The 25209-nt window shown below is 31.2% G+C and overlaps 2 protein-coding genes across 3 annotated transcripts; one reads left to right on the top strand and one right to left on the bottom strand.

Annotated features, from left to right (window-relative positions):
• Positions 1–2377: 2377 nt before the first annotated feature.
• Positions 2378–7572, top strand: LOC113518359 (probable very-long-chain enoyl-CoA reductase art-1). The gene is made up of 5 exons (XM_026903244.3): positions 2378–2660; positions 2757–3115; positions 3199–3415; positions 5408–5600; positions 7101–7572. The coding sequence occupies exons 1-5, from the start codon at positions 2655–2657 to the stop codon at positions 7226–7228; spliced, it is 903 nt and encodes a 300-aa protein (XP_026759045.1). The 5' UTR covers positions 2378–2654; the 3' UTR covers positions 7229–7572.
• Positions 7569–25209, bottom strand: LOC113518417 (cilia- and flagella-associated protein 57). 2 transcript variants are annotated; one of them, XM_052903043.1, is made up of 22 exons: positions 25038–25209; positions 24397–24546; positions 23291–23570; positions 22407–22523; positions 21268–21425; positions 20752–20861; positions 20565–20670; positions 19688–19829; positions 19087–19291; positions 18105–18322; positions 17196–17344; positions 16284–16698; positions 15236–15376; positions 15008–15148; positions 14776–14919; positions 13978–14209; positions 13544–13737; positions 12844–12940; positions 10788–10957; positions 9774–9953; positions 9153–9347; positions 7569–7798 (listed from the first exon to the last, which is right to left on the bottom strand). In XM_052903043.1, exons 1-22 carry the CDS (start codon positions 25097–25099, stop codon positions 7673–7675), a joined length of 3732 nt encoding a protein of 1243 aa, XP_052759003.1. In that variant the 5' UTR covers positions 25100–25209; the 3' UTR covers positions 7569–7672. The 2 variants fall into 2 exon arrangements, with proteins under 2 accessions (XP_052759003.1, XP_031769045.2); XM_031913185.2 differs by lacking the exon at positions 12844–12940 and adding an exon at positions 12627–12723.

Raw genomic sequence — 25209 nt, 5'->3', positions numbered from 1 at the left:
TATTTCTAGTATCCAGTATCTCGTTAAAATGTTTTGAAATAAAAATTATTAGTCATATTATATGTAACTGTAATAATGTTATAACTACATATAATATTATTTCTCTTATATACACATATGGGTACGTATATATGCATTACTCATCTGTCAAAAATAGATATGTATAAAATAGATAGTTTTTTATGACACTGTTGTCATAATCATTATTTTGGATAGAAGCAAATATAGATTGTAGTACAACACTATGAATATTCATTTATTTCTTTGTGTTGTTACTTAGAAAAGGTAACATGAATTTAATTTCAGGTTTTATGAAAGCTGCTGCAACACTTGTATCTAACGATACCATGTTCTGTAGCAATGGATAACTAGCCGAAATTTTATAACTCAACTAACCAACTAGTTTGTTCTAATAAACCGGCTAAATAGCTAGCTAGTTATTGAATGAAAAAAATATATAATCGACTCAATAATGTTAACATTAGCATTAGCTATTTAGTTGAATAACTCTACCCAACTGTATTTCATCGAATTAGATCCTCAATGCAGTAACATATAAGTTAATTATTGCATTTCTTTTTTATTTCTTTTTTTTAATCAATAAACAACGTTTTTACCATTATTATATTAGTAAAATTCTTAATATTGCCCATAATGGTGTCACATATGAAACGAGTTAAGAAGTTTTTGTCCTATCAACCATAATCGAATGCATAAACTCAAAATTTAAGTTCATAGATATCACAGATGACTTTACTAATGACTAATTTTTTTTTATTAATAAATCAATCAACCTAGTGTAGTAATAATGCCCACAAAGTGGTTTCTTGAAAAAAAAAAAAATAAAAGCCCAAAGTCGCAAAGTTGCAGGATCATGTTATTGGTTACTGCAATAAGAGTCAAACTCGATGCAATGGAGCTGAATAGTTATTCAACTGATAAGTTATATGTTAGCATACGCTATCGGCTTGGACGCTTACCGCTAGCTACAGCAGCTAGCAACTAGCTATCAGTTAGCCGCCGTTGCTACTGGTAATCGTCCGAATTACTATAGTGGTTAAATGTAGTTGCGAGTAGCGGAGCATAAATCCGAATGATTTCATTATTCAAATAAGTAGTTATTACTAATTTTATAATTCGACTGCTTAATTAGTTTTTTTTTTTTTTTTTTACAACACAGGGGCCAACGATTATGCGGCTCACCTGATGGCAAGTGACTACCGCCACCCATGCCGCACACCAACGGCATTGCAAACGTGCTGCCGGCCTTTTAAAAGGGAATATGTTTTTTTCTTGAAGGTTACGATGTCATATCGGTTCGGAAATACTGCTGCTGGAAGTTGATTCCAAAGAGTGTTTGTGCATGGAAGAAAGTGCCTTGAAAAACGCACAGTGGAAAACTTGTCCAGATGGTTGGGATGAAACTTTAGTTTATGGCGGGTTGTACGGTGGTGAAAATTAGCAGCAGATCTCAATCCAAACAATTCCTCAGAGCACTCCCCATGATAAATTTAGTAGAAGATGCACAGAGATGCAACATCTCTGCGCAGTTTCAGTGGGTCGAGCCGGACAGTAAGGCGCTGATTATCAATAATTCAAGCCGCCCGACTTTGGATGCGGTCTAACGGAAAGAGCTAGTACTGTAGCGCTCCTGTCCATAAATGAGAGCAGTATTCCATATGCGGCCTGAATAAGCATTATACAATTTCATGTAAATGTTGTAATGTACTAATTTTCGTACTCCAGTGGTTTTACTAATTAGCAAGTCGATCTAAACGAATAATAAGGAAAAAAAGTGGTTTTAAATACCTGTAGCTATTTAATAGATACAACTGTATACCTGTATATTTATCTCTATAATAAATTAATTTAATTCACCTTTTCTTCACATATATGTATATCTACTTGTAGCGAACTCTTTGCTACATTTTTATATTCTTATTGTCATTCGAAATTTATATATTTTTTTGACATATTGTTTTTACATATTGTTTAAAATATATTTTGCTAAGTCTGTCCCCTCATCTTTTCTGTAGTTTTCCATTCTAAAATCCTCTCATTGCATATTAAAAGTATTATCTCCGTTTCACTATTAATTAATGATTTTAATAATTAGTATAAGCAGTATAGCAAATGAATAAAATTAGTAGTCATATGATTTTCGTATACATTCGAATAATTTAATTTAATTTAATTGCGAATTTATTAATACGACTATTAATAAATAATTAATAGCCGTATTAATAAATTCGCAAATCGCTAGTCGCCAGTTGGCGGTTAGTCATTCTGCGTTACCGTTCGATATAGCTGTAACCAGTAACTGGTTACGCCAACGACTGCATAGCTGGGCATCAGTATAACTAATTATTACTATTGTACAGTGATTACTTTCTCTGTTAACGTGCTGTGGTGCTTCTGTAGACATTGTGTCTTTAATCTGTGTTTTGGTTCCTGTTCATCATACTTGTTTTTATCGTCTTATTTTAAAATTCTTGATTGTACATTTGTTGACCTTTAAACCTTTAATTCTATATAGAATTTGAGTTTGGATTTACATTCTAATAATAGATAAACAATAAAACTTATCTGAATAGATCGGCTGACGAGGCAGGTTTTTAAGGTTTAGTTCGTATCTTCGAGCGGCTTTATTCCAAATGGAGGTAAACTAAAATATGAAGAAAAAAAAAACTCTTTGTATTTTTTTCTTTATATTTTAATAGACCAATTAAAAATTTACATGTTTTATCTTTTTTTAGATTGAAATATTAAACATTGTTAATTCTAAACCATTGGGAAAAATTACTGTAGCAGACGATGCTACCATTAAGAACGTAAAAGATAAGATTCATCAAAATTTAAAAAAATCTCTTTATCCTAGTCGGCAAGCTATAAAAGTCGAGACGAAAGGAAAAGTATTAAAAGATGAAGATACTCTAAAGTCTCTAAATATTCAGAGTGGTGCCAAATTATATTTAAAGGATCTCGGCCCTCAAATTTCATGGACTACTGTGTTTTTAGCTGAATATGCAGGACCTCTTTTTGTTTATATATGGGTCTATCAGAGACCATGGCTGCTGTATGGGGATGTTTCCTTATCTCATGGAACTGTTGCTAAGTATGTTGTTCTCCTAATACATTTAAAATAATTGTTAAAACCCGATTAAGTAATTAATTTAATATTTTTCATGTATTTTATAGGGTAGCAGCTATTTGCTGGTCAGGCCATTATGTCAAGAGACTTTTGGAAACTGTTTTTGTGCATCGATTTTCACATGGCACAATGCCTCTACGTAACCTATTTCGTAACTGTGCATATTACTGGCTATTCACACTGTATGTGGCCTATCATATCAACCATCCTATTTATACAGCCCCAAATAACTTGTATTACTATGTTGGTCTTGGTGGATTTATTGTAAGTATGCCTTTTAGAAATTAAAACTATAATTAATAAGAATCATAATTAAAAACAAATGCAATAGTATGATGCTAGCCATAATATTTGTTTTCATTGTTATATTAAACAGCCAGTTTTCCTATCTTGTTTTCACATCTGTAATGTTGTACTCATTCTTAAATATATTTACATGTATGTCTACTCTTTTAAGTCGCCAATACTTGAAAAAGATATTTGATTAAAGTAATGTAAATTATACATTAAAAATCCTTAACATTATAATTTTATTAATAAAAAGCTTGTAACGCATATCTATTGAAACACTTATGTAAAAGTGTAGGTTATGAAAAAATTTACAGTTATGTACAAAAGTTATATACAAAAATTATGAAAAAGAGAAAACATTTAATTAATAATATAATATCCTACACTCCCCATCTCGTGCGGTCCTGGCATAGAATAGGACAACCCTTCCTTTCCTGTGGGTGTTGTATGAAGCAACTAAGGGATGGGCAGTAGTGTCTCTCTTAAAACATCTCCAAAGCCTAACTGTGGTTGCCAATCAGCCTTCCAAGAGTGGCAAGTACTGGCAAAACCCCCCTAGAGGGAGGCTTATACTCACTTAGGCTTATGTTTAGCAGTGGACAGTTAAAAGCTGACATGATGATGAATCCACACTCCAGCAGCCTGACTAGTGCAGTTTTGCCGAAAATTATTGTTAAGGTGTGTGGTTTTTTCAAACCACGACACTAAACTTTAAAGCTTTAAGAAACTGACTGACTTTCAGTAAAAAAAATAACTTAATTTTTTAAAATTAAAACATTATTTTTATTCAATTTGAAAAACTGAATAAAAATAATATGATGTTAATTTTTTATATACAATAATGGATATTGGAAATGTAATGAATTTAATGTGTGTCATTTCCATCAATTGGTTCAATATGATTTGGAATTCTTCTGACACAGTGTAGCCTAAACCATCAGTGTTAAAAATCTAAAATTTTGTATTAAGTTGCTTTCATTATGTGAGAAAACAGAAATAAGAAATTTGCATAGGCAGTCAGTTTCTAAATTAAACTTTATAATTATTATTTTAAACAACGAATATTGTTTAATGTTATGTTAATTATTCCCAATACTGAAAATAAAAAATTTCCTTTCCATGTTTTATAGGGCTCAATGTTATCTGTGTACTTTTTACCAGTCTCATAATTTTGAAATGTATATCTTTAAGAAATGATTTTCATCTAGGCATTTTAATTGTATAGCTTTTGTCAGATAGCAAGTAGTGAAGATCATGAAGTGCATGTCATCGACATCACCCATCCTACTTTACAAAAATCTTCAAATAAAGACAAGAGGTCAACCGAGAGGTCAATCGATTCAAATATATATTCACGTTATCAAAAAAACTTATTGTCTTATGCAATGATAAATACGCCAATGCGTATTTAAGATTATTTTCCAGGGGAACTTGGCGCTCTTACAAAAGCGCATATTTACTCTCAAGCATATCTATGCGAACCTTCGCTTGCAACCTGTGATAGGCAACAGACGATTCGAGAGTGGGCATGGCCCACTTGGACTCTCTAAATACGCCTGAAGTAAAAAGAGACAAAATTTGAAAAGATATCATAATATACCATATTAATATATTAGAGATCATGAATCTTATAAATTATGTATAATTATGTAAACATAGGTAGATGTGAGACATTTGTTAAATTTATATATTCTAGTTACGCCAATTTGTAATAAAACAGATTGATCTTAATATGGTATGTCCTTATAAAATCGCGCTGATTTCGCGTCGCCTCTCTTTATCTCTGTAAATGTAATTACACTAAACTTATAACTTACATTACCCGTCTAGGTTCTATGTTAATAAACTTACAGGATATAAAAAAAAAAAACAAGTAATGGATGTCTAATATTACCTCAAAAACCAGACTGTTCCACTACTTATAATTACATAATTAAATTTTATACAAATCATTACTCATTTCAGGTGTGTGAGTTGGGCAATCTTAGTATTCATCTCTTGCTTAAGAATCTCCGTCCTCCTGGCACTAAAGTGCGACGTATTCCCGTACCAGATGGCAACCCACTTTCTCTACTCTTCAACTTTGTGTCCTGTCCTAACTACACATATGAAGTTGGGTCTTGGATATTCTTCACCATCATGACTAAATGTGCTCCAGGTAAGTTATTTAGATTAAAAGCAATATAATGTAGACATACGAGTACATGATACATGTGTGCATATATATAGAATGGTCCTGATTTACCTGCACTGACACTGACTCACTGCAATACATTTACGGGTATTATCGGTACAGTGCAGATCGACTCTTTGTTTTATGCGCATTAGTACAACTGTCCATAGAACTTCTTGAATTCACTCAAATAACCAATGATTACAATTCATAATTATTTGATGCTTAGTATTTTAGGCCAATACACAAATTTTACTTCTTTATTTTCTTTGAATCACATTAGTATATATTAAAGTTATTTAAATAATTTGGGGTATTATGTGATAATATATAATTCTTAATTCAGTGTTACATTACAAAATAGAAATTACTTTTGTGTAATTACTGTAAATATTTTCAACTCTCTCCACAATCAATTAAATGCTTCAGTATTTAAATTTTTTTTTTAAACCACTGAGGTAGCAAACAAGTATACAGTCCACCTAATAGTACGCGGTTACCTATTAGCCTATGAACGCATACAATACCAGGTTAAATACTTTATTTATTTGGCTTTATTGTACTTTTCCAAATTATCGAAAATTAAAATTTGTATCTACAAAAAAATATTTATGACAAATTTTTTTATTATGACCAGTTATTTTGATCAAAAAACCAAACAATTTTGATAAAAATTTTGTGGGACCAATCTGCAAGAATATCCTTACAGATGAAAAGAGAATTTTCCAAATCTATTTGTAATCGACAGAATTATTAGATAACAAACATAAAAAAAATTATTATTACTGGAACTAATTGGTTTCAGCTAAAATTTTGCGTACATTTATGCAAAATTACAGTTGAATCGTATGTCAAGTGGTTCTACAAATTAATAAAAACTTGTAAAAATGTAGACAGTGAGCGAACCTAATAATTACTTATGTAATTAGCGTATTTAATTATTAATTAGGGGGGTTGGCCCCTTAAAAAAGGTTAATCTACGTTCAGATAGAACGCTTAAAACTTATAGTATGAACACTCATAATAATATTCACAAAGGTCATCTAGCTATTGATACATTTGGTCTTGCAATTTGTTTATAAATTGGTTGGCGCTTGGTGGATGTCTAAAAAATTAAGCGAATCGTATACTTGACCGCTACTTCCATTGTTCAAAAACCCTTGTGTATACTTGTGTACTCATTACAATATTCGAATGTAATAAGTATTCTTTGAATGTAATACGTAGTCAGTTTTAACTTTGTTAATTGATCTCTTGACCTTGTATATTTTGTATTACCTTTCAAAAGAGTGTATGTAAATATATACGGCTATTTAGATGGGTATCCATCCGAAGTATGGAGTGAAGTAGTATCTAAAGAATTTCAACACGAATCTAAAATTTAATATACAAACATGACAGTGTACAATTTGTCGTATTTCTTTGATATACCATAAACTTAATTTTTTTAATTGCAAATACGGAACTTAACTTTTTTTATTTCAGCGGGTCTCTTCGCATTTGCTGGTTTCTACCAAATGGCTGTGTGGGCGATCGGAAAACATCGCAACTACAAGAAGGAATTCCCGGAATACCCTAAAGGCCGTAAAGCTATCATACCTTTTATTCTTTAATTTCGCATAATTATGACAAAAATACTTTAATAGCTACTAGGTAGTTTTGTTATTTACAATTATTATGAACTCGGGTGTCGAATATTAAGATCGGTGATGGTTGTTATTTATTTGTATGTGGGTTGTATGAAAGAAGGAGTAATTAGCGAAGAATTAATTAAGTAGGTGCAATGGATTTTTATATTATCGGAATATAACGGGAACTAGATGATTTAATATATTTTAATATAATTTTGTTTTATTTTCTTTTATAATTCTGTTTAAATAATTATAAAAAAATTGTACATGATTCCATTTTGTTAGTCACAATTTGCATTTATGCTAATAATAAAATGGTAAATTTATCTGGTGTATATTTATTAAATATAAGCCACATTTTTTATACATTAATACAATATTAAAACATGCAATTAGATAGTAATTAAGATAAGTAAGTGGATAAGATTAATGTTCATCTTTAGTGACCTCTGTATCAGCATCTGGAATCTTCACAGATTCATCCACACATCGCACTTTACTGAGCAAACGTTCATTTTCTTCTTTCAGAGCAACTATTATCTCTTCACGTTCCTATAAAAATATATAACCAAATACATGAATAATTAGTTTACTTATTAGGGCTTCTTACCAAAAAGGTACAAAGGAACCCTTGTGGTGCGACTTTGTCCGTCTATCTATCACAGTGTTATAAATGAGCGACTACTAATGCTATCGATATAAAATTTGGAATGGTTTTTACATATTACTGACCCACACATATTTCAAGGGATATAATTGAAAAAATATTTATTTTCTTTGCTAGTGCCCTTTTGGACCCCAAAGAAGTACTCAAAATATCTAAAAAAAAAATCACCTAGTCCAAATGGTATATTATATGAACATGCTTAATTAGTACATTTTAAAACTAATTTATATTTATTTGTATGCTGTGTAGTTTTTCAATTATGAAAGAAGATATTGAAAATGTAGGAAAAAAAACATACTTCCCATAGTTTCTTAAACAATAAATCTGAAATAATTACTGTCTATATGTGTGAATATTACAGGAAAAATAAAACAAATTGTCTTAAACCTCCAAAAACAAAGTTATCTAGTTGACTACAGTTATGACCCAATATAAGAAACTACGAATTGTAATTTCAATAACTATCAGATGTCTATTTCGTATAAAAAATGCAATAAAAAGCTCTATATCACATGTATATATTTATGTTAATGTTTACAGAACCCTCGACGTATTAGTTTAATTGTGAGATTGACCGGTTTTTATTGTTTGTTTGTTGTCCATAACCAAACAGTCCTGTTATGGTAAAATACTTTTTGTAAATATTAACCGTCATAATCAAAGTTCTTCCTGCCCTTTTTCCTTATATATTTGAGATCGGCCTTAAATGTAGGGTCTAGTCCAATGTTTTTCAAGTTTTTTCATGACACGACTAGTACGAAAAAAGGTACCGAATTACCCCAGGGGGCCATCACTCACGCGTTGAAAAACACTGGTCTGGTTTATTCAAAAATATAACAAATACAATAAACCTAAAAAATAAATAACATTATTATCATAGGAATAACCATTATTTAAAAGATGTTTAAGGTATGTATGGAAACTGGGGCAGATTGTATTTCATTTGAAATTCTAACAAGTATCAAAAATACTTTAGTTTCAGTGGTAATTTTGACTTATTGCTATTTCTAAGGTGTGTGATGTGACGCAGTTAAAAAATACTGGAATTTTGTACCTGTGAAATAATAGATAAAATAAATTTATTTTATTTTCCTGAATTATTTAAGATACCAAATATGAAGAATCTCGTTTCGATGAAAACTGCTGGAAATTGCGAAATGTCGATTGTCGAACTATGAAACACCTAAGGTATATAATAGGTCACATGGTGTATAAGAAATATTACTATAATGTACTCACCTCGACTTTCTGTTTGAACTTTTCATCGAGTTTCTCCCTATCCTCTGTAACATGCTTGAGCTTGGCGCGAGCTGTGGCTGGTGGGATGTACCGCGCAGACAATCCTAAGATCGACTCCATTTGGAAACATCGCGTACGTGTTGATTTGAGTTCCGTTCGCAAATTATTAATTTCTGTGATAAGTGTACAGTTTTCCTAAAATGAAAAACATATTTTTAACTAGCAACCCACCCCTTAGGAAAACTTTTTTTTAAATAAAATTCATCATATGTTACTCGCTAATATTGTAGCTTCCTATAGACGAAAGAATTCCTAAAAACGTTTGTATTTTTTTAATTTAACAAACAAACAAATTTCCTCTTTGTAGTTTTATGCTTGTTTTATGTTTGTAGCTTTATGCTATTAATACATAACATGATAGCAAAATAAATCCATTAATAACAATAACAGATACACTTTTCATATAAACAAATGTTATGATATTATATAACTTAGGCGCAATCTGCTAAAATCACTTATTTACAACAAGTCTATCTACATATAGATATTTGAAAATACAATTAAACAAAAGGTCATTTATTGTAACAGTTTGCAAAATGGCGATCTAACTTAATAACTAACGTCCATAATTTTTCCAATATCGCTCTTGGAACCTCCAACGGACTTGGAGAGCTGCTGTTTGAGCGCAGCGACTTGCTTCTCCAAATGGTCACGTTGTCTGTTAAATTCTCGTATTGCTTCGTCCTCCGCTATTCGACTTCGTACGAAGTCTATATCCTCGACGTACTTGTGAAAAAGGGCCTGTAATTTTAATGTACGTATGTATGAGACACGGATGCGATGTGTAAGGACGTATAAACATTACTCTCAGGACTGGCGTAAATATGATTGGCAATGCCCAATCTACCTAATTCGCTGTTCCAGACAAAAATGAATAATTAATGACTATGTTAACTTGTAGTGAATTTATTTTGCCCCTCTGAGCATTTGTCTGACTGGCTCTCCCTTAATCAAGTCCTTTTGATTAGCAATAGGTACGACTTTCATTAACAATCAACTAACACAAACCGTACTAATCTAACATATGAATGGGCGAGGCTATTGGCGTCCCACTTATTCTTATCATTCTCATTATCGCATTGTATCATAATTTTTAAATGATTTTAGGAGGTTTTCCATTCAACGTAATTTTTTTGGCTTACTCCTATATTAACTTTATTTTTGTACGACTTCAAAAAGAAGGAGGTTCTTAATTCGGTTGTATTTTTTATGTTTATTACCTCATAACTCGGTCAGTTATAAACCGATTTGGAAAATTCTTTTTATCTGAAAGGATAAAAAAGAATTCAGATTGATTCTTTTTTATCCTTTCAGATAAAAAAGAATCAATCTGATCAGAAATTTTATTAAAATCGATTAAATAGTTTAGTTTTTAAATGCGAATAACTTGATTTGCCATGACTGGGTTAGGTGTTTTTTGTACAATACAATTTTAAATTATGTTAAATACATTAAATGTGTCGTAGTTTTCTTTTTGCAGAAAGAAAAATTGGTACTTCGTATTCTCTGTAAATTAACTTCTATTTGTATACATGTACATTATGTACCTATACTTTTATATTACAAAAAGCTTACTTTAACATTCAATTTCAACTTAACCGGATCTTGAAAATTTGCAGTCATGTTGTGTAAGTCTATTTTAATTTTTTTCAGAGTATTTTTCAATGTCAAGTTTCTTTCGGTTTCGCTCAAAAAATCTTTTTTAGCAGATGCCAGTTTCTCATTCAGTTGATTAATTTTAAGCTCTGTAATATTTAAATATATAACATTAACCTATAATTTGTGGATGAAGTATGTAAATAAATATGAATTACTACATGTGAACATAGGTTTATATGTAGGTGCAAAAATTAACGTTCTACTGTGACTTCGTAAATTGTGATGACACATATTTATTTGTATTGAAAATATTAGTTCAGTGTTTGGTTAGATCGTTTGCATTTACTTACACATGTATTACATATATGTTGTAGCTGTTAAAAATCAACTAATATAATTATGGAAGAAGATTGTTTTGGCATTTATGAATGTGAGTGAGTGAGTTTAACGGTCTGAATTTACGAAATTGTAAAATTCAAATATGTAGTTGAATAATTTATATGTTGGAAGATTTCTGTTACAACTGGTGTATCACGACACTATAGATTTATAAAATACTTTATCCAAATGAAACTATCCTCTAATTTTTTTACTACGTCTGTAGCATAATGATCATGCCTTGCGTAAATAAGGTCCCAAATTCGATACATGATTTAACCTGTCGAGTAGCTTTAAACAATTAAATAATTGTACAATTCAAGCACAGGAAGTGAACTTTTAAAATTTGTCATTATCTTTATTAAGTAGAGTTGTTTAAGTTTGTGCAGTGTGTAGGCAAGTAAGTAGATATGTGTGCATTTACGAATTACGACAGATGTCGCGTACCATGAAATGTTTAGCATAGATTATTGCCCTGCGGCTTGATTAGGTAATTCTATTGCTAACAGTTCTCATTTTAAACTACAGATATTTAAATAAATACCACAACTGGATGTAGATATGTTATTTACGTGTCTATTACAACTCTTAAGTTTTGCGCAACAGAGAAACAACTTGAACAAATTTCGATTCGGAGTAAGATTAAGAACTATAAACTACGTAGAACATGAAGATTTATGTCGAAAATTTTGGAGAATTAACAAATACAACATAGATTTAATGCGAGAGATTTGTTGTCAAAGATTACCTAACTACTTGTTATGCTTTCAACTTATAGGTTTTTGAAACAAAATAAAAAGATAGTTTTACGATTATGTATAAAGCTTTCATTTGATAGATTAGATATAATACAATCCTCATAACATAAAATAACGAATCACAAATTAACTGTTAAATATTAGGTATATTCATAATCGTAAAACAGTCTCAGTTTCAAACGTGAATTGTCAGCAACGAAGTTAAGTAATTTAGTCTCTGTGCATTTAGTGCAATTAATGAAACGCTCAGTATTATATGAATTTGAAAATAAGCGCACTATCTTTATAAAAAATGTTAAAACATTTTAACAAAATTTAAGGAGAATCATTATAATCCCCTGAAGTGGTGTGGATCAGTATGTGATATGTCATCATAATAATGCCTATTTAATCAAAAAACAATAGTTTTTTTTTTTTCGTAATAATTAACTAAAACACACAAGGTAACTCCCATGAGTTATAATTTTTGAATTGATGAAATTAATTTGAATTCAGTCTGTTTTGTTTTAAACTCATAAGTAGGATTTCATGTCTCTAGCATTGCTTTGGGGGATTACAATGATTTTCCTAAAACCCTGTATTTTATTTACTACGAGAGTTAATGCGTGTATATGTAGTAGAACATTATAAACAAGGAAAAAAATTACAACTGGCTACTACGTAATGGAAATCTAATTACCACGAAAATCTTTTTGCTTTAAAAGAGTTTCAAGGGATACTTCCAACTCGAGTATGCGCAACTTTTTTTCTTTGATTTCGCGTTCTATCGGCTCTATCTGTGCGGAAGCAAGGAATAGAATTGTTACAGCTGTAACTTTTTTCATATTCTGAGTGTGGTTATGTTATTCTAAGTTTTCTACTATGGACTACGATAACGGTTCGTACTCTTTTCGTACCAAGATCGTGCTTTACGTTTAATAATTTTAACTCTTCATTTTCCATGTCGTCTATTTGAACTTTCAACTCTCTTATAGTTCTTTGTTTAGGTTCAATCTACACATACAATCAAATATAATATTAAGTACCTATAAAAGATTTATCTCGGCTTTAATAGGTAGGTATTTGAAATCGGGTTTGTCTAACTAGTTTCTGACTCTAAAGAGCCCCTATTCCTTAGCAGGGTTCGATTAATATTGTTAGCATTTTATCGATCAATTTGAATATGATATAATATGACACTGTTAGCCAATGGGAAAGGCTGGAATAGAAGCTAAAACGACATAAATTTACCCAGAACTGTGTGTAAGGATAGAAGCCGTGGAATTTTTTTTTTTTTTGCTAAGCCGTCTTATATGTAACAAGTACAAAAGTTAGTACAAGCACAGATAATATAATGCTATATTTAGTAGCATGACAAGATACGCTTTATATATAATCAAGTCTGTCATACTATAGAACTAATACTATAATCAGACATAACTACTAATCTCATTAATAAATAATGTATTCTATAAAAAAATATCTCCTCAACGTCTTCAAAGTTCCTCAAAGAAGTCAACGAATAAAAGTACAGTTAAGAAACAGTTACGATGATAGCTGAAAAGGATAAAACTAATTATTATCCCTATTAAATAAATATTACAAAACTATAGCCACCTGATTTTTTAACTCAGTTATCTTGAAATTCAATACAAATTTATATTTTTCTAATTCTTGTTTCTTCCTTTTTAATTCATATATTCTCTTTTCTTTGTCTTGAATAGTGCCATCTCGCTCCGATATTTCTTTTTTCAAATCAGCCACGTCACGTTCCAATGTTGATATAACTTTTTGGAATTGTTTATGTTCAGCTGAAAGAGTAAGATAAATGTAAATTTTGTCTTAATTTAATAGGATTTAGGATTTTTTATTTACATCAAACATGTAATTTAAACTGTTTTAATCTACGTTTTTAATATTTGTCTTTACGTCTTACAAGGCAGCAAGAGAAGACCGAATGATCGTGACTCAATTTTTTTACACTATATATACATACATACTATTTATTTGCAGTTAATAGGCAATAACATTTGTTTTATAACATAAATCACCTTTTAATTGGGATACTTGATGTTTAAACTCGTCAATCTCTTTATTGGCACTTATCAGTTTTTTCTTCATGAGACCGGTCTCTCCCTTTAACCGTACATTAGCATCCTTTTCTTCTTTCAGTTGAACCTCATATGCTGTTCTGATTTCTATTATTTCACGATCCGCATCCTCTTCAATTGATGCTTTTATAGTTTCATGCTCCTTTGTTTCCATATCAGCTTGCTCTTGCAACTAAATACATAATAATTAACAATTGTAAATAAATTAAACAGTATTATATTTATAATCCATAAATTATCGTCATATCAGCCTTTAACTGTCCACTGCTGAACATTAGCCTCTCCCTTGCCAGTAGTTGCCACGCATGGCAGGCCGATTCGCAACCGTAATCAAGTTTTAGATATGTTTTAAGAGAGACGCTGCTGCCCATCCCTCGCCCACCCTTAGTCGGCTTTTATGTCACCCACAGGAAAGGTAGGGGTGGTTTATTTTATGCCGGGACTACACGGCCAAATCATCCATAAATACATAAATTTAATTTTACAAGTATTTTTTACAGAAATAGCCGTATTATTTTTTTAACATTAGAACAAAAAAAACTTGTAAGAAGAAAAAGAAAACATTGGTAAGTTGTTAAATCATGATAAAATATGAAATTATTCTGGCTATAAGACCTGAATTAATTTAATTATAAGAGTTTTAGTTTACTTTGCATATTTTGTAATACACTTCATGTGTAAACTATTGGATTAATCAAACACACGTAGATGAAAATTTCTTAGATATAACTACGTTACCTCTTGTAAAAGAGTGTCTTTTTCTTCCAATTTTGCTTCAAATATATTATTCAATTCTCTTAAAGCTTGCCGCTTACTTTCGGCAAGTTCCTCGAGACGCTGTTCATAATCTTTTCGCATTCTGGCCGCTTTGTCCTCGAGACTCTACACATAAATACAAGTAATTGCAAAATGACCCATAAGTGATATTTCCTCATTGTCATACGCATATAAATATGTATTATTGCTATACCTGATATCTGTCGTACTCGCTAATGAGTTTGACATTGAAATCTGCTTCCAAAGCTTGCAGTGTTCTCTCATGTCCTGAGCGGAGTTTGGCAATATCTTGTTGAATCATTCCTATTTCATGAGTATGCTCATTTTCCATTTGCTGTAATTTGATTTAGAAATGCAATTATTTATAATAATAACTGTAAGCCATAATATTACTTTTTTTTATTTAATTGTAATAAATTACCTCATTCTTTTCCTTTAGCTCTTCGATTGCAGCACAATAGCCTTCGTGTACTTCTTTTAATTTTTCCGCTTGGGTCGCTTCAGCCTGACGTAACTGATACGTATGTTCGGTTTCTAACTCACTCATCCTGGTACTAAGTAACTGGAATTATATTTAACTAATCTGTAGTTGGCGTACCTACCGTCTAAAATAAACTCCGAGATTTTGTATCAATATGTGGTTAGGTCAGTTATTAATAACTTTCATATACTAAACTAAGCAATATTCGATAAAATTTCTAAAAATAAATGTGGTTAAGAGCAATAATGACTGGTACATTCGTCGTACTCGTGAACCGGAATTACTTGTGGGAATATAGATCCTGATCGCTTCTATTCACTACCCCTGATTTGTTTCTTACTTAGCTCCTTAAACATACAATAGAATCATTAGAAATGTTTTATACAAGAAATATTAAAAAAAACTAATTTTAATCCAAATAGAGGCCACGAATTAAATTAAAAATTATAACAAGTACGTGAATTTAGAACTGTCGCATGAATTATTTACAATGCACGTACATTAGTAGTGCATTATTTTCTTGTCTCATTTTTATGAATGCATTTTCAGTCTGACAGGGCATTATACTATGTCTATGTTGTCAAATATATACATTTTTATGATCTTGTGCTATTTAGTAATTTGTATTTACATAAATTGTGAATGTAAATTCTTGTTAACTGCAATATCATTTCGAATCATTACAAGTGACTATTCAAAAATTCTTAAAATTATGTTTACCTGTAGGTATAAAAATAATTTCTATTCTAATTCATTGTATAATTATTACATAATAATAATAATTAAATAATCATATATACAATGAATACATAGGTATCTAAGACTTATTTTATGTGTTTGGGACTAATTAATATACTGGAAGGCCCGCTCGTGTCTATAAATGAGACACGAACGGGTACGAATTAATATAAATTATATTGACATTCTTTAACCCAAAGAGGAAGATGTTTTTTTATATCCACTGCTCTATATTAGAAATAGAAATTACATTAATACTGTTTATTTTTTCCTGCAAATCCTTTTTGCTTATCAATATCTCTTTTGAATACGCAAAATCCTTATCCAGAGCGATCGCTCGTCCATCAGCGTTAGTAAGTCGCCACAAGCAAATAGATGCATCTTCAGCCACCGATACCAACGTCTGATCATCATAAGCCAGCGCGATACAAGTAACCTTTTTGTTATGCATATGAAACTCATTGAATATTGCCTTGTCTAAGAGTGGCAATTGAACAGAGGTGACGCCTCCTTTACCGCCGGTAATGAATAGCATCATGTCAGATCGGGACAATACTATAGTGTCCAGAGGACAATTTATTAGTCCCAAATTCCTTCGTATTGAATTTGAACCAATTTCTTTGATTTCTCCGTCTGATCCGACACCATAAGCAATTTTCCCAATACTGAAATAAATATTATTATTAAATATATTGTTTTATACTATATCAACCGTCTTAAAAAAAGAAGTTCTCAATTCGGTATTTTGTTTTTATATTTCTTACTTTATAACTGTGTCAGTTATAAATCGAATTGGAAAATGATTTATTTATCTGAAAGGATTTAAATATATATTCTTTATTGCACTTGTAAAAAAAAAGAACTTCGAATAGAATATTAATAAAATAAACATACATAAATTGTAAATAAATATATATTATGTCACAGATAATATAATACTATACTAGTAGTTATCTGCAAATACAATATATATCATCATATCATGATATGTATCATATCAGCCGTTAACTCTTCACTGCTGATCATGAGCCTCTCCCATAAGGGGAGAGTTTTCTGTTATGTTCGTAATTCAAAATTTCAAAGTACTTATACACCAGTTGGTGCATTGTTATATCAATATTTTTTATACATAAAATTAACAATAAATGGAATAAGTTTAGACCTGTTGACGGCGCAAGCATTGAATTGATTGGTTTTTAATATAACTTCTCCCACTCTTTGTCCAGTGGACATACTCCACTCGTACACAGCGCCCTCTGTACCACAGGACACTAATGTTAGATCATTCGCAGACCACGCTAGAGATGTTATCTGAAAAAAATAATACAACTAATATTTTTTTGCCGTTTTACATGGTCCTACAAACCTCATCTATCAGGCTACTAATACATTTTTCTAATTGGTACAAAGATTTAACAGTTTTTATTTTATTCTTTTTTCATTGATATACTTTATTCAATAAAAAGATATGCTGTCCTGTTATTGAATAAATTCGTTTAAAAATATAACACATAGATCATAATGAGTATTAATTAGTTATTATAATTAAAATTATTTTATTTTTTTCATGCACTATTATTACGATGAATAGAGCCTAAATATGTACTAAGAATAGAAAGCTAAAAACATGTATTATATTTTTTTGCATGGTTAGTGTAATAAATGGGTAAGTGTTATAATTTTTAAATTACTGATTGATTAATTTAAATTACTAAGTAAATAGAAAAAGAAAATTGGAATAAGTAGACACGAAAGTAACTGCTAGTGTAGAAATATTCCACTAACCTTTAGACTAAGAGAACTAGGTACCTTCCGCATAAACATTAATTATTGCATTATTATCAGATCATTGTATTTATTATTAGATAGATTATCATATGAATTGAAACAAAAAAAAAAACCATTACTTGCATAAATGTTTATATTCAATTATAATAATTATGATGCATTTAAATATTTTTTATGCCTTTACGTATGTCGGGGATTAAATTAATAATGACCATTAGCTCAATTTTTTTTTACTATCTGTAAAAAATTGCTTCAATACATTTAAGTATGCAAGCCTACATACCCTCCCATTATGTCCTTTTAAGTTATAAACATTTTGAAATGAGATCGAGGAGAACACTTGGATGACTTGGCTATTAACTGCAGCAAACATTTGTCCGTTTGTACTAAACTTCGCACATTTGCAATTTCTGATAGGGAACTCTCGCATTACTTCAAAGTCGTCTATCAGTACCACCATAAATCGTAATTTGTCGGAAAATCCAACTATCGCAAATAAACCTAAAATAAAAAAATATGTCTTAATTATCACATGTAGAAATGTCATCTGACGAAGAAGAATACAACAATAAATAATAATATAACGAAGTGCCCGGTTGCCGAATTTCTAAGTTTCCGAATTCGAATCCAGTCAATTCCAAAAACTTTCAATTAAATTTACCGAACTAAACACCGATATTAAACCAAATGAATCCGAGTGACGGCCTACCACCGTCATTCGGAACCATCTTCCACGCTGTATTTCAATATACTCGGAGAAAAGTGAATTATATCCAGTATTACATTCGATACAACGGCTAGAATCAACCAATGTCTTTGTCAACAAATTCTCTTTTCAGTTAATTGTATTCATGGACCATATTGACACTGTTCACTCAAGATTACGTGTTATAATAAAAAAAGTACTTGCTGACGTACATTACGTACTCTCTACGACTACGATACGATCTTGAGATCCTTGAACCGCAAGCAAGCGTTGTTTAATTGAATTATAACCTTTCTACCCTACGTACTTGGACGTCAAATTATCGTAATTCACAGATCTCTCCCTCCAGGTTATTAGTAATAGTCTGTTTTTCAGTCTCACCTATCACTCCTCACTGGTGCCCCACCAGTGTATACCGACAGGCAGGGTCACTATTTCATTTTCAACCCTTAACTTACACCGCCTACCCCACCTTTCTCTCGAATATTAGTACTATGTTCCGTGTAATAGAAGCAGAGTCGAAATAACTAAACTGATCTTAAATCTGTCGATCACCCACCGGTTGGATGCAAAGAAACACAATGTATCTCTTCTTGATACAGTTTGATCATTTCTACATCATCGGTCATATAATTCCATATTCTAATGCTTTTATCCAATTCTCCCGATGTCATGAATATTGGTTTCCATGCGCACATAGATAACGAGTTTATAGGACCATAGTGCATCGCTGGCCCAAGTTCGGCAAAAGCAATTTCTGGATTCTGGAACAAAATTATATTGTAAAAACAGTTGACATGCATTTCAATAATTTCTGTCATACACATATATACATACATATAGCTACGATCTCAATTTCTATACAATTAGGAAACAACCATAGCCCAGTCTTTTATTATATCTATTTAAAGTACGAAATTCGATAATTTAGTAAAAATAGATAATAAAAAAAGATTAAATTTCAGATTCCAATCCAAACGACGTTCTTAAAATAGTTGCACTATGCGGGAGTCGACGATACACGTGTCCTCTATCGACCTGCCTATGTCAATAACCTCATCTGTGGTCAATTGGTCATGTTTTCTCTTACCCTCCGGCATAAATAAGTACTCGAATCAGTCTCGGAAACTTTAAATATTGACAATAAGTATAATATTTACCTGCAACATGTGCTGCCCAAATAGCTTGACGTAATATAATTGTTTTCGGAGTGTGGTAATGAGCAACGTTTCTTGATTAGGATCGATTGTGATATGCTGTATGGCATCTAATGTTGACCACTGAGGATGCTCGCGAGTGTGTCTGAATAATTTAACATTCATTAATTATTTTACTTCGTAAGTTTTTTTTTTTATAACTCTCACGTTGTACATATATTTTAAGAAAGAGGACTTAACGCGATAAGACATAATCCTATAAGGTTGTATGAACCTTTTAAAACATATTACGAACTGACTCATGAATAACAATGTCACGATTCCGCTACAAATACCAAGAGTGTATTCTTTTGTATACTACTTATTAAGTACATATTTTGTGCATTTCTAAGTTTTTTACCTACAACACTGATTGTGTGTCTCTATATTGTACGCATTGGTGTATTTGCGATTATTTTCCAAATACACCTTTGCACGTGGCTAAAAGCTCTGTTCGCACCATGAAATGAATACCAGGCAATTCTAGACTAAAACACCCATTAAATACATCTATGAAGTATATTATACATGCACCAGTTATACAATATAGGAACTATAGAGAGGTAATGTTTTTTGTTTCACCTGGTTCCACGACGCAGTTTGAATTTTTTTATACCACCCAGGTGGCAAACAAGTATACCGCCCACCTGATTGTAAGCGGTTACCGTAGCTTAGATGTTAGCTAGCTTGAATCCGTGGTACCGTTCAATCGTTTCTCATATATAAATGACGTTTAGTAGAAAGATTTTTTAAGAACATTATCTACTAGATTGCGTCAATATCCGTCTCTTAAAAAACTTTTTTTTTAATAAATATTAAGTGCAAAATATAAAAACCATACTTATAGGATTTTTTCGAAATTCTAAAAACATTTCGTTTCCTCCAGTGATGTAGCGTTTCTTTTTCGAACATATGAACGTAGCCTGGACCGCAACCAAATGCAAACCCTGTAATTGGTGTCACAATTATATTATTAAAATATATACCAATAAGAATTTATACAAATAATGCTTAATATCATTATTCACCTTTCGGAAAGTTGACAAAGCAAGTAACAGGGTAACTCTCTTCTAATACAGTAGGTTCGCTTGTAGTATCTTGTTTACTTGTAATACTTGCTTTTTCGCTTTCCTCAGTTCTATAAATTTTATTACATATACATAACTATTATTAAAATAAAATAAAACTGTATCTATTTATTGAATCATTGCATAAAATTACATGTTATTTAATATAATAATCAATAGAAATAAAAGTAGGTACCTAGTGTTAAACTAGGTACTTTTATTTCCACATTATTCATGTGCATTTTATTAGCTATAAAAAAGAAAACTAACATAGCGTTTTATAGGTAATGTGCAAATTTATATATTCACTTTACTGTAATGCCCTTGACTAATTTATGAGTAAATAAAAAAATGATGATCGTTAGATACATTTTGATCATCGTCGATAAAGTAGATACAAAACAATAAGATAAGAACAAAGAAGCTCTGAGCTTCAAATAAACTTCCGAACATCTGTAAAAATTGTCGAATTCTTACTCAGCTTCAACTTTCTTCAGGGATATTTCCATAACCTCTGCGGCTCTGAAGATACAGTTTTGTCTGAGTTCCCCGTTTTCCACAACCATTATGGTACCATCGTCTGTCCCAATTATGATGCGGTCCGAAGTTAGCCACATGCAACTAGTTATATTGATCTAGACGAAAATGAAATAAAATTTTTTTTTCAAGTACCTATAATATAAAACTTATTAGATGAGGGAGACTTTGTACAAAAGTCGATTCCTTGGGTACCTCTGTCCCATTCGTTTTCAACCGTGAAGCAGTTGTGTTTTCATGGCTGTGTTTCGGTTTGAAGGGTGGGATATGGTGTGAATTTACAGGGTACAGAGGAATAACACCTGAGTCCTCAGGAATGGCAACGCATGGGGGGTATCATGGGCGAAACAGTATACTCTGTTATGTCCAGGGTACTGCTCATGTCTATAGGCGACGGTTACCACTCGTCCATCGGTTCCATCAGGTGGGCCGTCAGCTTGTTTGCCATTCTAAGTGGTATAAAAAAAAAAGATTTTTGCTATTGTCTCTACAAATATAACTTTCATATGAGTCTCGCTAGTGTCGTCCTTAACGAAAATAAATTATGAATAAAGAAACATGTTTGCCCTATTTGATGGCAATATTCATCGTTTATATATTCTCCATGTTTCATAATAACCTTTCTAGTTAGCATTCTATCATTATTTGGATAATTTGCATTAATAGTGTCAAAATGAGATAATAATTTGGTATTTTGCACCATCAAATAATGTGCGCTGGATTGAAATCCATGGTTCGTGCATTGTGCTAAGTTGTGACCCACATCGACTCTTTGCATTTAGAAATTTTTATAACGTTTCTTTTTTCTTTTTTTAATATCAATAGTTAGTAATTTTTATTTATTAATTAGTTATATCTCACAGCTTTGATCGCATAAATTAGAATCAAAAGTATTTAGTGTGTATTGAAGGCTAGTTTATGCGTATACCAAATTTCATTCGTCCAGTTCTCTAAGCGTACTGCGGAATCAAGTAAGTATAATCCATATATTTATACGTTAAATCGACTGTGTAGTAACTTCATAGTTATGGTTATTTATAATAGTTATACATTTGTTCGAAAATAAATATAAAACATACATTTTCAGCTTTACACCATCCCCACTGACGCCAGACTGTTTCAGAGACATTCATTATACGAAATGTGTAGGGACCTGTAATTACAACAAGCATTGCATCTGTAGGATTGCATTGTACCTGAAAAATTAATAAATAGTCAAATGTCTTATGTAATATCAAATTACCAATTAAGCCTATTGTTCTGATTTGGACACATGACATAAGACAAGAGGATAAATGATAGACAATTGTGTATGTAAACAGGAAGAGCGACTGGCCAAGTCCGCCATATCAATATCAATCTATAAATAACATATGGTACATATAGATACAACGCACAACGATCAAAGTAGCATTGCAATATTCTAAATTAGGAACATTAGAAGATTAGTTATATTCAGAATGCCAAACAAATTGATGGAAAACCACTGTTTTTATGATTTAGTTGTTTGTTTATTTAGTTGCCTATTAACAACAATCTCTGACATATGAAGAATTATCATGATCATAAACATTTATTCTTACAGTATTGTACTCGTACTTGTAGTCTTTAAAAATGGGAATGAATAAAGAGTCTATGGGTAGTATTGTATATTCCATGACGTCCCATATCTAATGAAGCTGTAGTGTTTATTGATCACGGCTATAGGCGATAGTTAGCTACGACATTCCAATAGAGCCCTTCTGCTAAATGGAGCATCGATAGAATACTTCTGTTATGACATGAAACTCAACAATCATTGTTGCGTATTTACTATACGCTGCTAATTTAATTCATCAGCTTGTTAGAATATAAAAGTATCGATGGTATTATAATGTTCTGTTCAATAATAATTGTTTAGGCATTCAGTAGTTATATTTTATGTTTTATGTGTACAGATCTAAATCAATTTGCCTATACTAACACTTTCAACTATTCCTTGTCCACTTGGATTCTGAGCTTTGGCATGACTTTCAACCTTCCCTTTGTCCCAATTGTAATAATACAAGTACCAATCTGGTTCGCCTGTTATCGCTACAAGATACTTAGAATCGAAAGTGAATTGAACACATGCAAATTCCCTTGCTGTGGAGTTCTCAAATGGGACTGTCAGAATCTTACGCCTTTTGTACGTTGTCAGATCATAAATGGTTATTATTGGCTTTTGTCCTTCTTCGGCTATTTCGTTTAATGCTAACCACCGTCTGAAAAACATATGAATCCAGAAATATTATAAGATATTTTCTAGAATCTAGACCATATTATTCTGAATGGATCATTGAATGTGATGAAACGTCCCAAAAAAAGTCAGCTACCTGATAGATAACGGATATTTTGTTAATTCCATTAATATTTCTATTTATGTAGTTTAATAAAAACATTACATTCCCATTATAAAAAAAAAAATTACTATATTATAACTATATTTCGTCAGATTTTGCAAACAATTGTTGCAATATGAATTTTATATTGTTGAATAGGCCACCCCTTCCTTTTCCGTGGGTGGGCTACAAAGGAAGAGCGAGGGATGAGCAGCAGCATTCCTCTTAAAACATCTCTAAAGCCTGACTGCCGTTGCTAATCCACCTGCCAAGTGTGGCAACTACTGGCAAAACCCCCCAAGGGGGAGACTTATGTTCAACAGTAAACAGTTAAAGGTTGATATGATGATAACTATATTTATATTGTTATTTTTTATATTAATTAGTAAAACTATATATATATATATATATATATATATATATTTATATTGTATATATTATATATACAAAATATGCGATTTTTTAGTGTTACAAATAATAATTATAATTAGTATCCATATTTATAGACGAATCGCGAAATTATACTTATGATTTACGATGGAAAACTAATTATCTGTGTACTAACTATATCACCCGCGCGAATCAGTACACAAACTATCCTGTGTTATGTTAAGATGTAGCCCATCTGTGTGTCATCTATCCATCCATCTTCACAAACTTTTGCATTTATAATATTATTAATAGAATTCAAAATTTAGATAAAGCTTACCTATTCGGCGCTAATACTAAAGACTTTATAGGTTTATGTTTATCTTGCAGCCTGATAAATTTCTGCTTCTTCTGCAGATGATTATGAATTACAATGACTCCTCCAGCTGGGTAAATAATTTCAGATTCCGACAAGTAATGAGCATTATATCTATAACAGAAATATAATTTTAGAATAACGATGTTCCTGCATAAGTAGGTTATTATGTTAAAATATAATACATTCATCCAAAATTTTTTGACGTTAAGTATGTTGTAAAGATATGCCTTAGGTATATATAATAGGTAAATAAATTTAAAAAGAGGACGTAGAAAAAAGGATCCAGAGAGGTGATCCCATTGCAAACAAGAACAGAGTTGGTTATGGATTGACAACCTCAAAATAGAAGAAAGCATCATAAAAATCATCAGTATCAGCCTACTGCAGTCCACTAGCTTCATTCTTCACTTCACTTCATCGCGCGATCTTCACAGGTATTATATAGTTGTTTATAAAAATAATAAAGATGAAAAGGAATATTATGATATTCATCTGGTTATCTCACAAGACATTAATTATAATTATCATGCCAGTCATTAATTATAATTAATTATAACGAAGCAAAGATTTTAATGTTTATAGTACCTATATAGGTAACTTACTGAATATCAGTTCGAAGGCCATAAAATATTCGCGCAGAAATATTAGGTGGCGCTGAAGCCATGATTATTATAAAAACTATAGTATTTAGCAATTACATAAACAAGAATTATATGGTTGCACAATAATAAATTAAATTATAAAATAGTATGTCTTAGGGAACACTCGCTTTGT

This window comes from Galleria mellonella, unplaced genomic scaffold, assembly GCF_026898425.1.
Source record: "Galleria mellonella isolate WM207_F2 unplaced genomic scaffold, CSIRO_AGI_GalMel_v1 utg132, whole genome shotgun sequence".
NCBI classification, from domain to species: domain Eukaryota; kingdom Metazoa; phylum Arthropoda; class Insecta; order Lepidoptera; family Pyralidae; genus Galleria; species Galleria mellonella.
This window is presented reverse-complemented; position numbering and strand designations above follow the sequence as displayed.

Excerpts from the sequence above, each read along its gene's own strand:
- LOC113518417 (XM_052903043.1), bottom strand. The coding sequence starts at position 25,099 with ATGGCTTCAGCGCCACCTAATATTTCTGCGCGAATATTTTATGGCCTT. Across the intron at positions 24,547-25,037 it reads GGCCTTCGAACTGATATTCA|ATATAATGCTCATTACTTGT; the intron begins GTAAGTTACCTA and ends TTTCTGTTATAG. Across the intron at positions 9,348-9,773 it reads ATATTGGAAAAATTATGGAC|GAAAACTGTACACTTATCAC; the intron begins GTTAGTTATTAA and ends TTTTCATTTTAG.
- LOC113518359 (XM_026903244.3), top strand. Across the intron at positions 3,116-3,198 it reads TCTCATGGAACTGTTGCTAA|GGTAGCAGCTATTTGCTGGT; the intron begins GTATGTTGTTCT and ends TGTATTTTATAG. Across the intron at positions 3,416-5,407 it reads TTGGTCTTGGTGGATTTATT|GTGTGTGAGTTGGGCAATCT; the intron begins GTAAGTATGCCT and ends TACTCATTTCAG.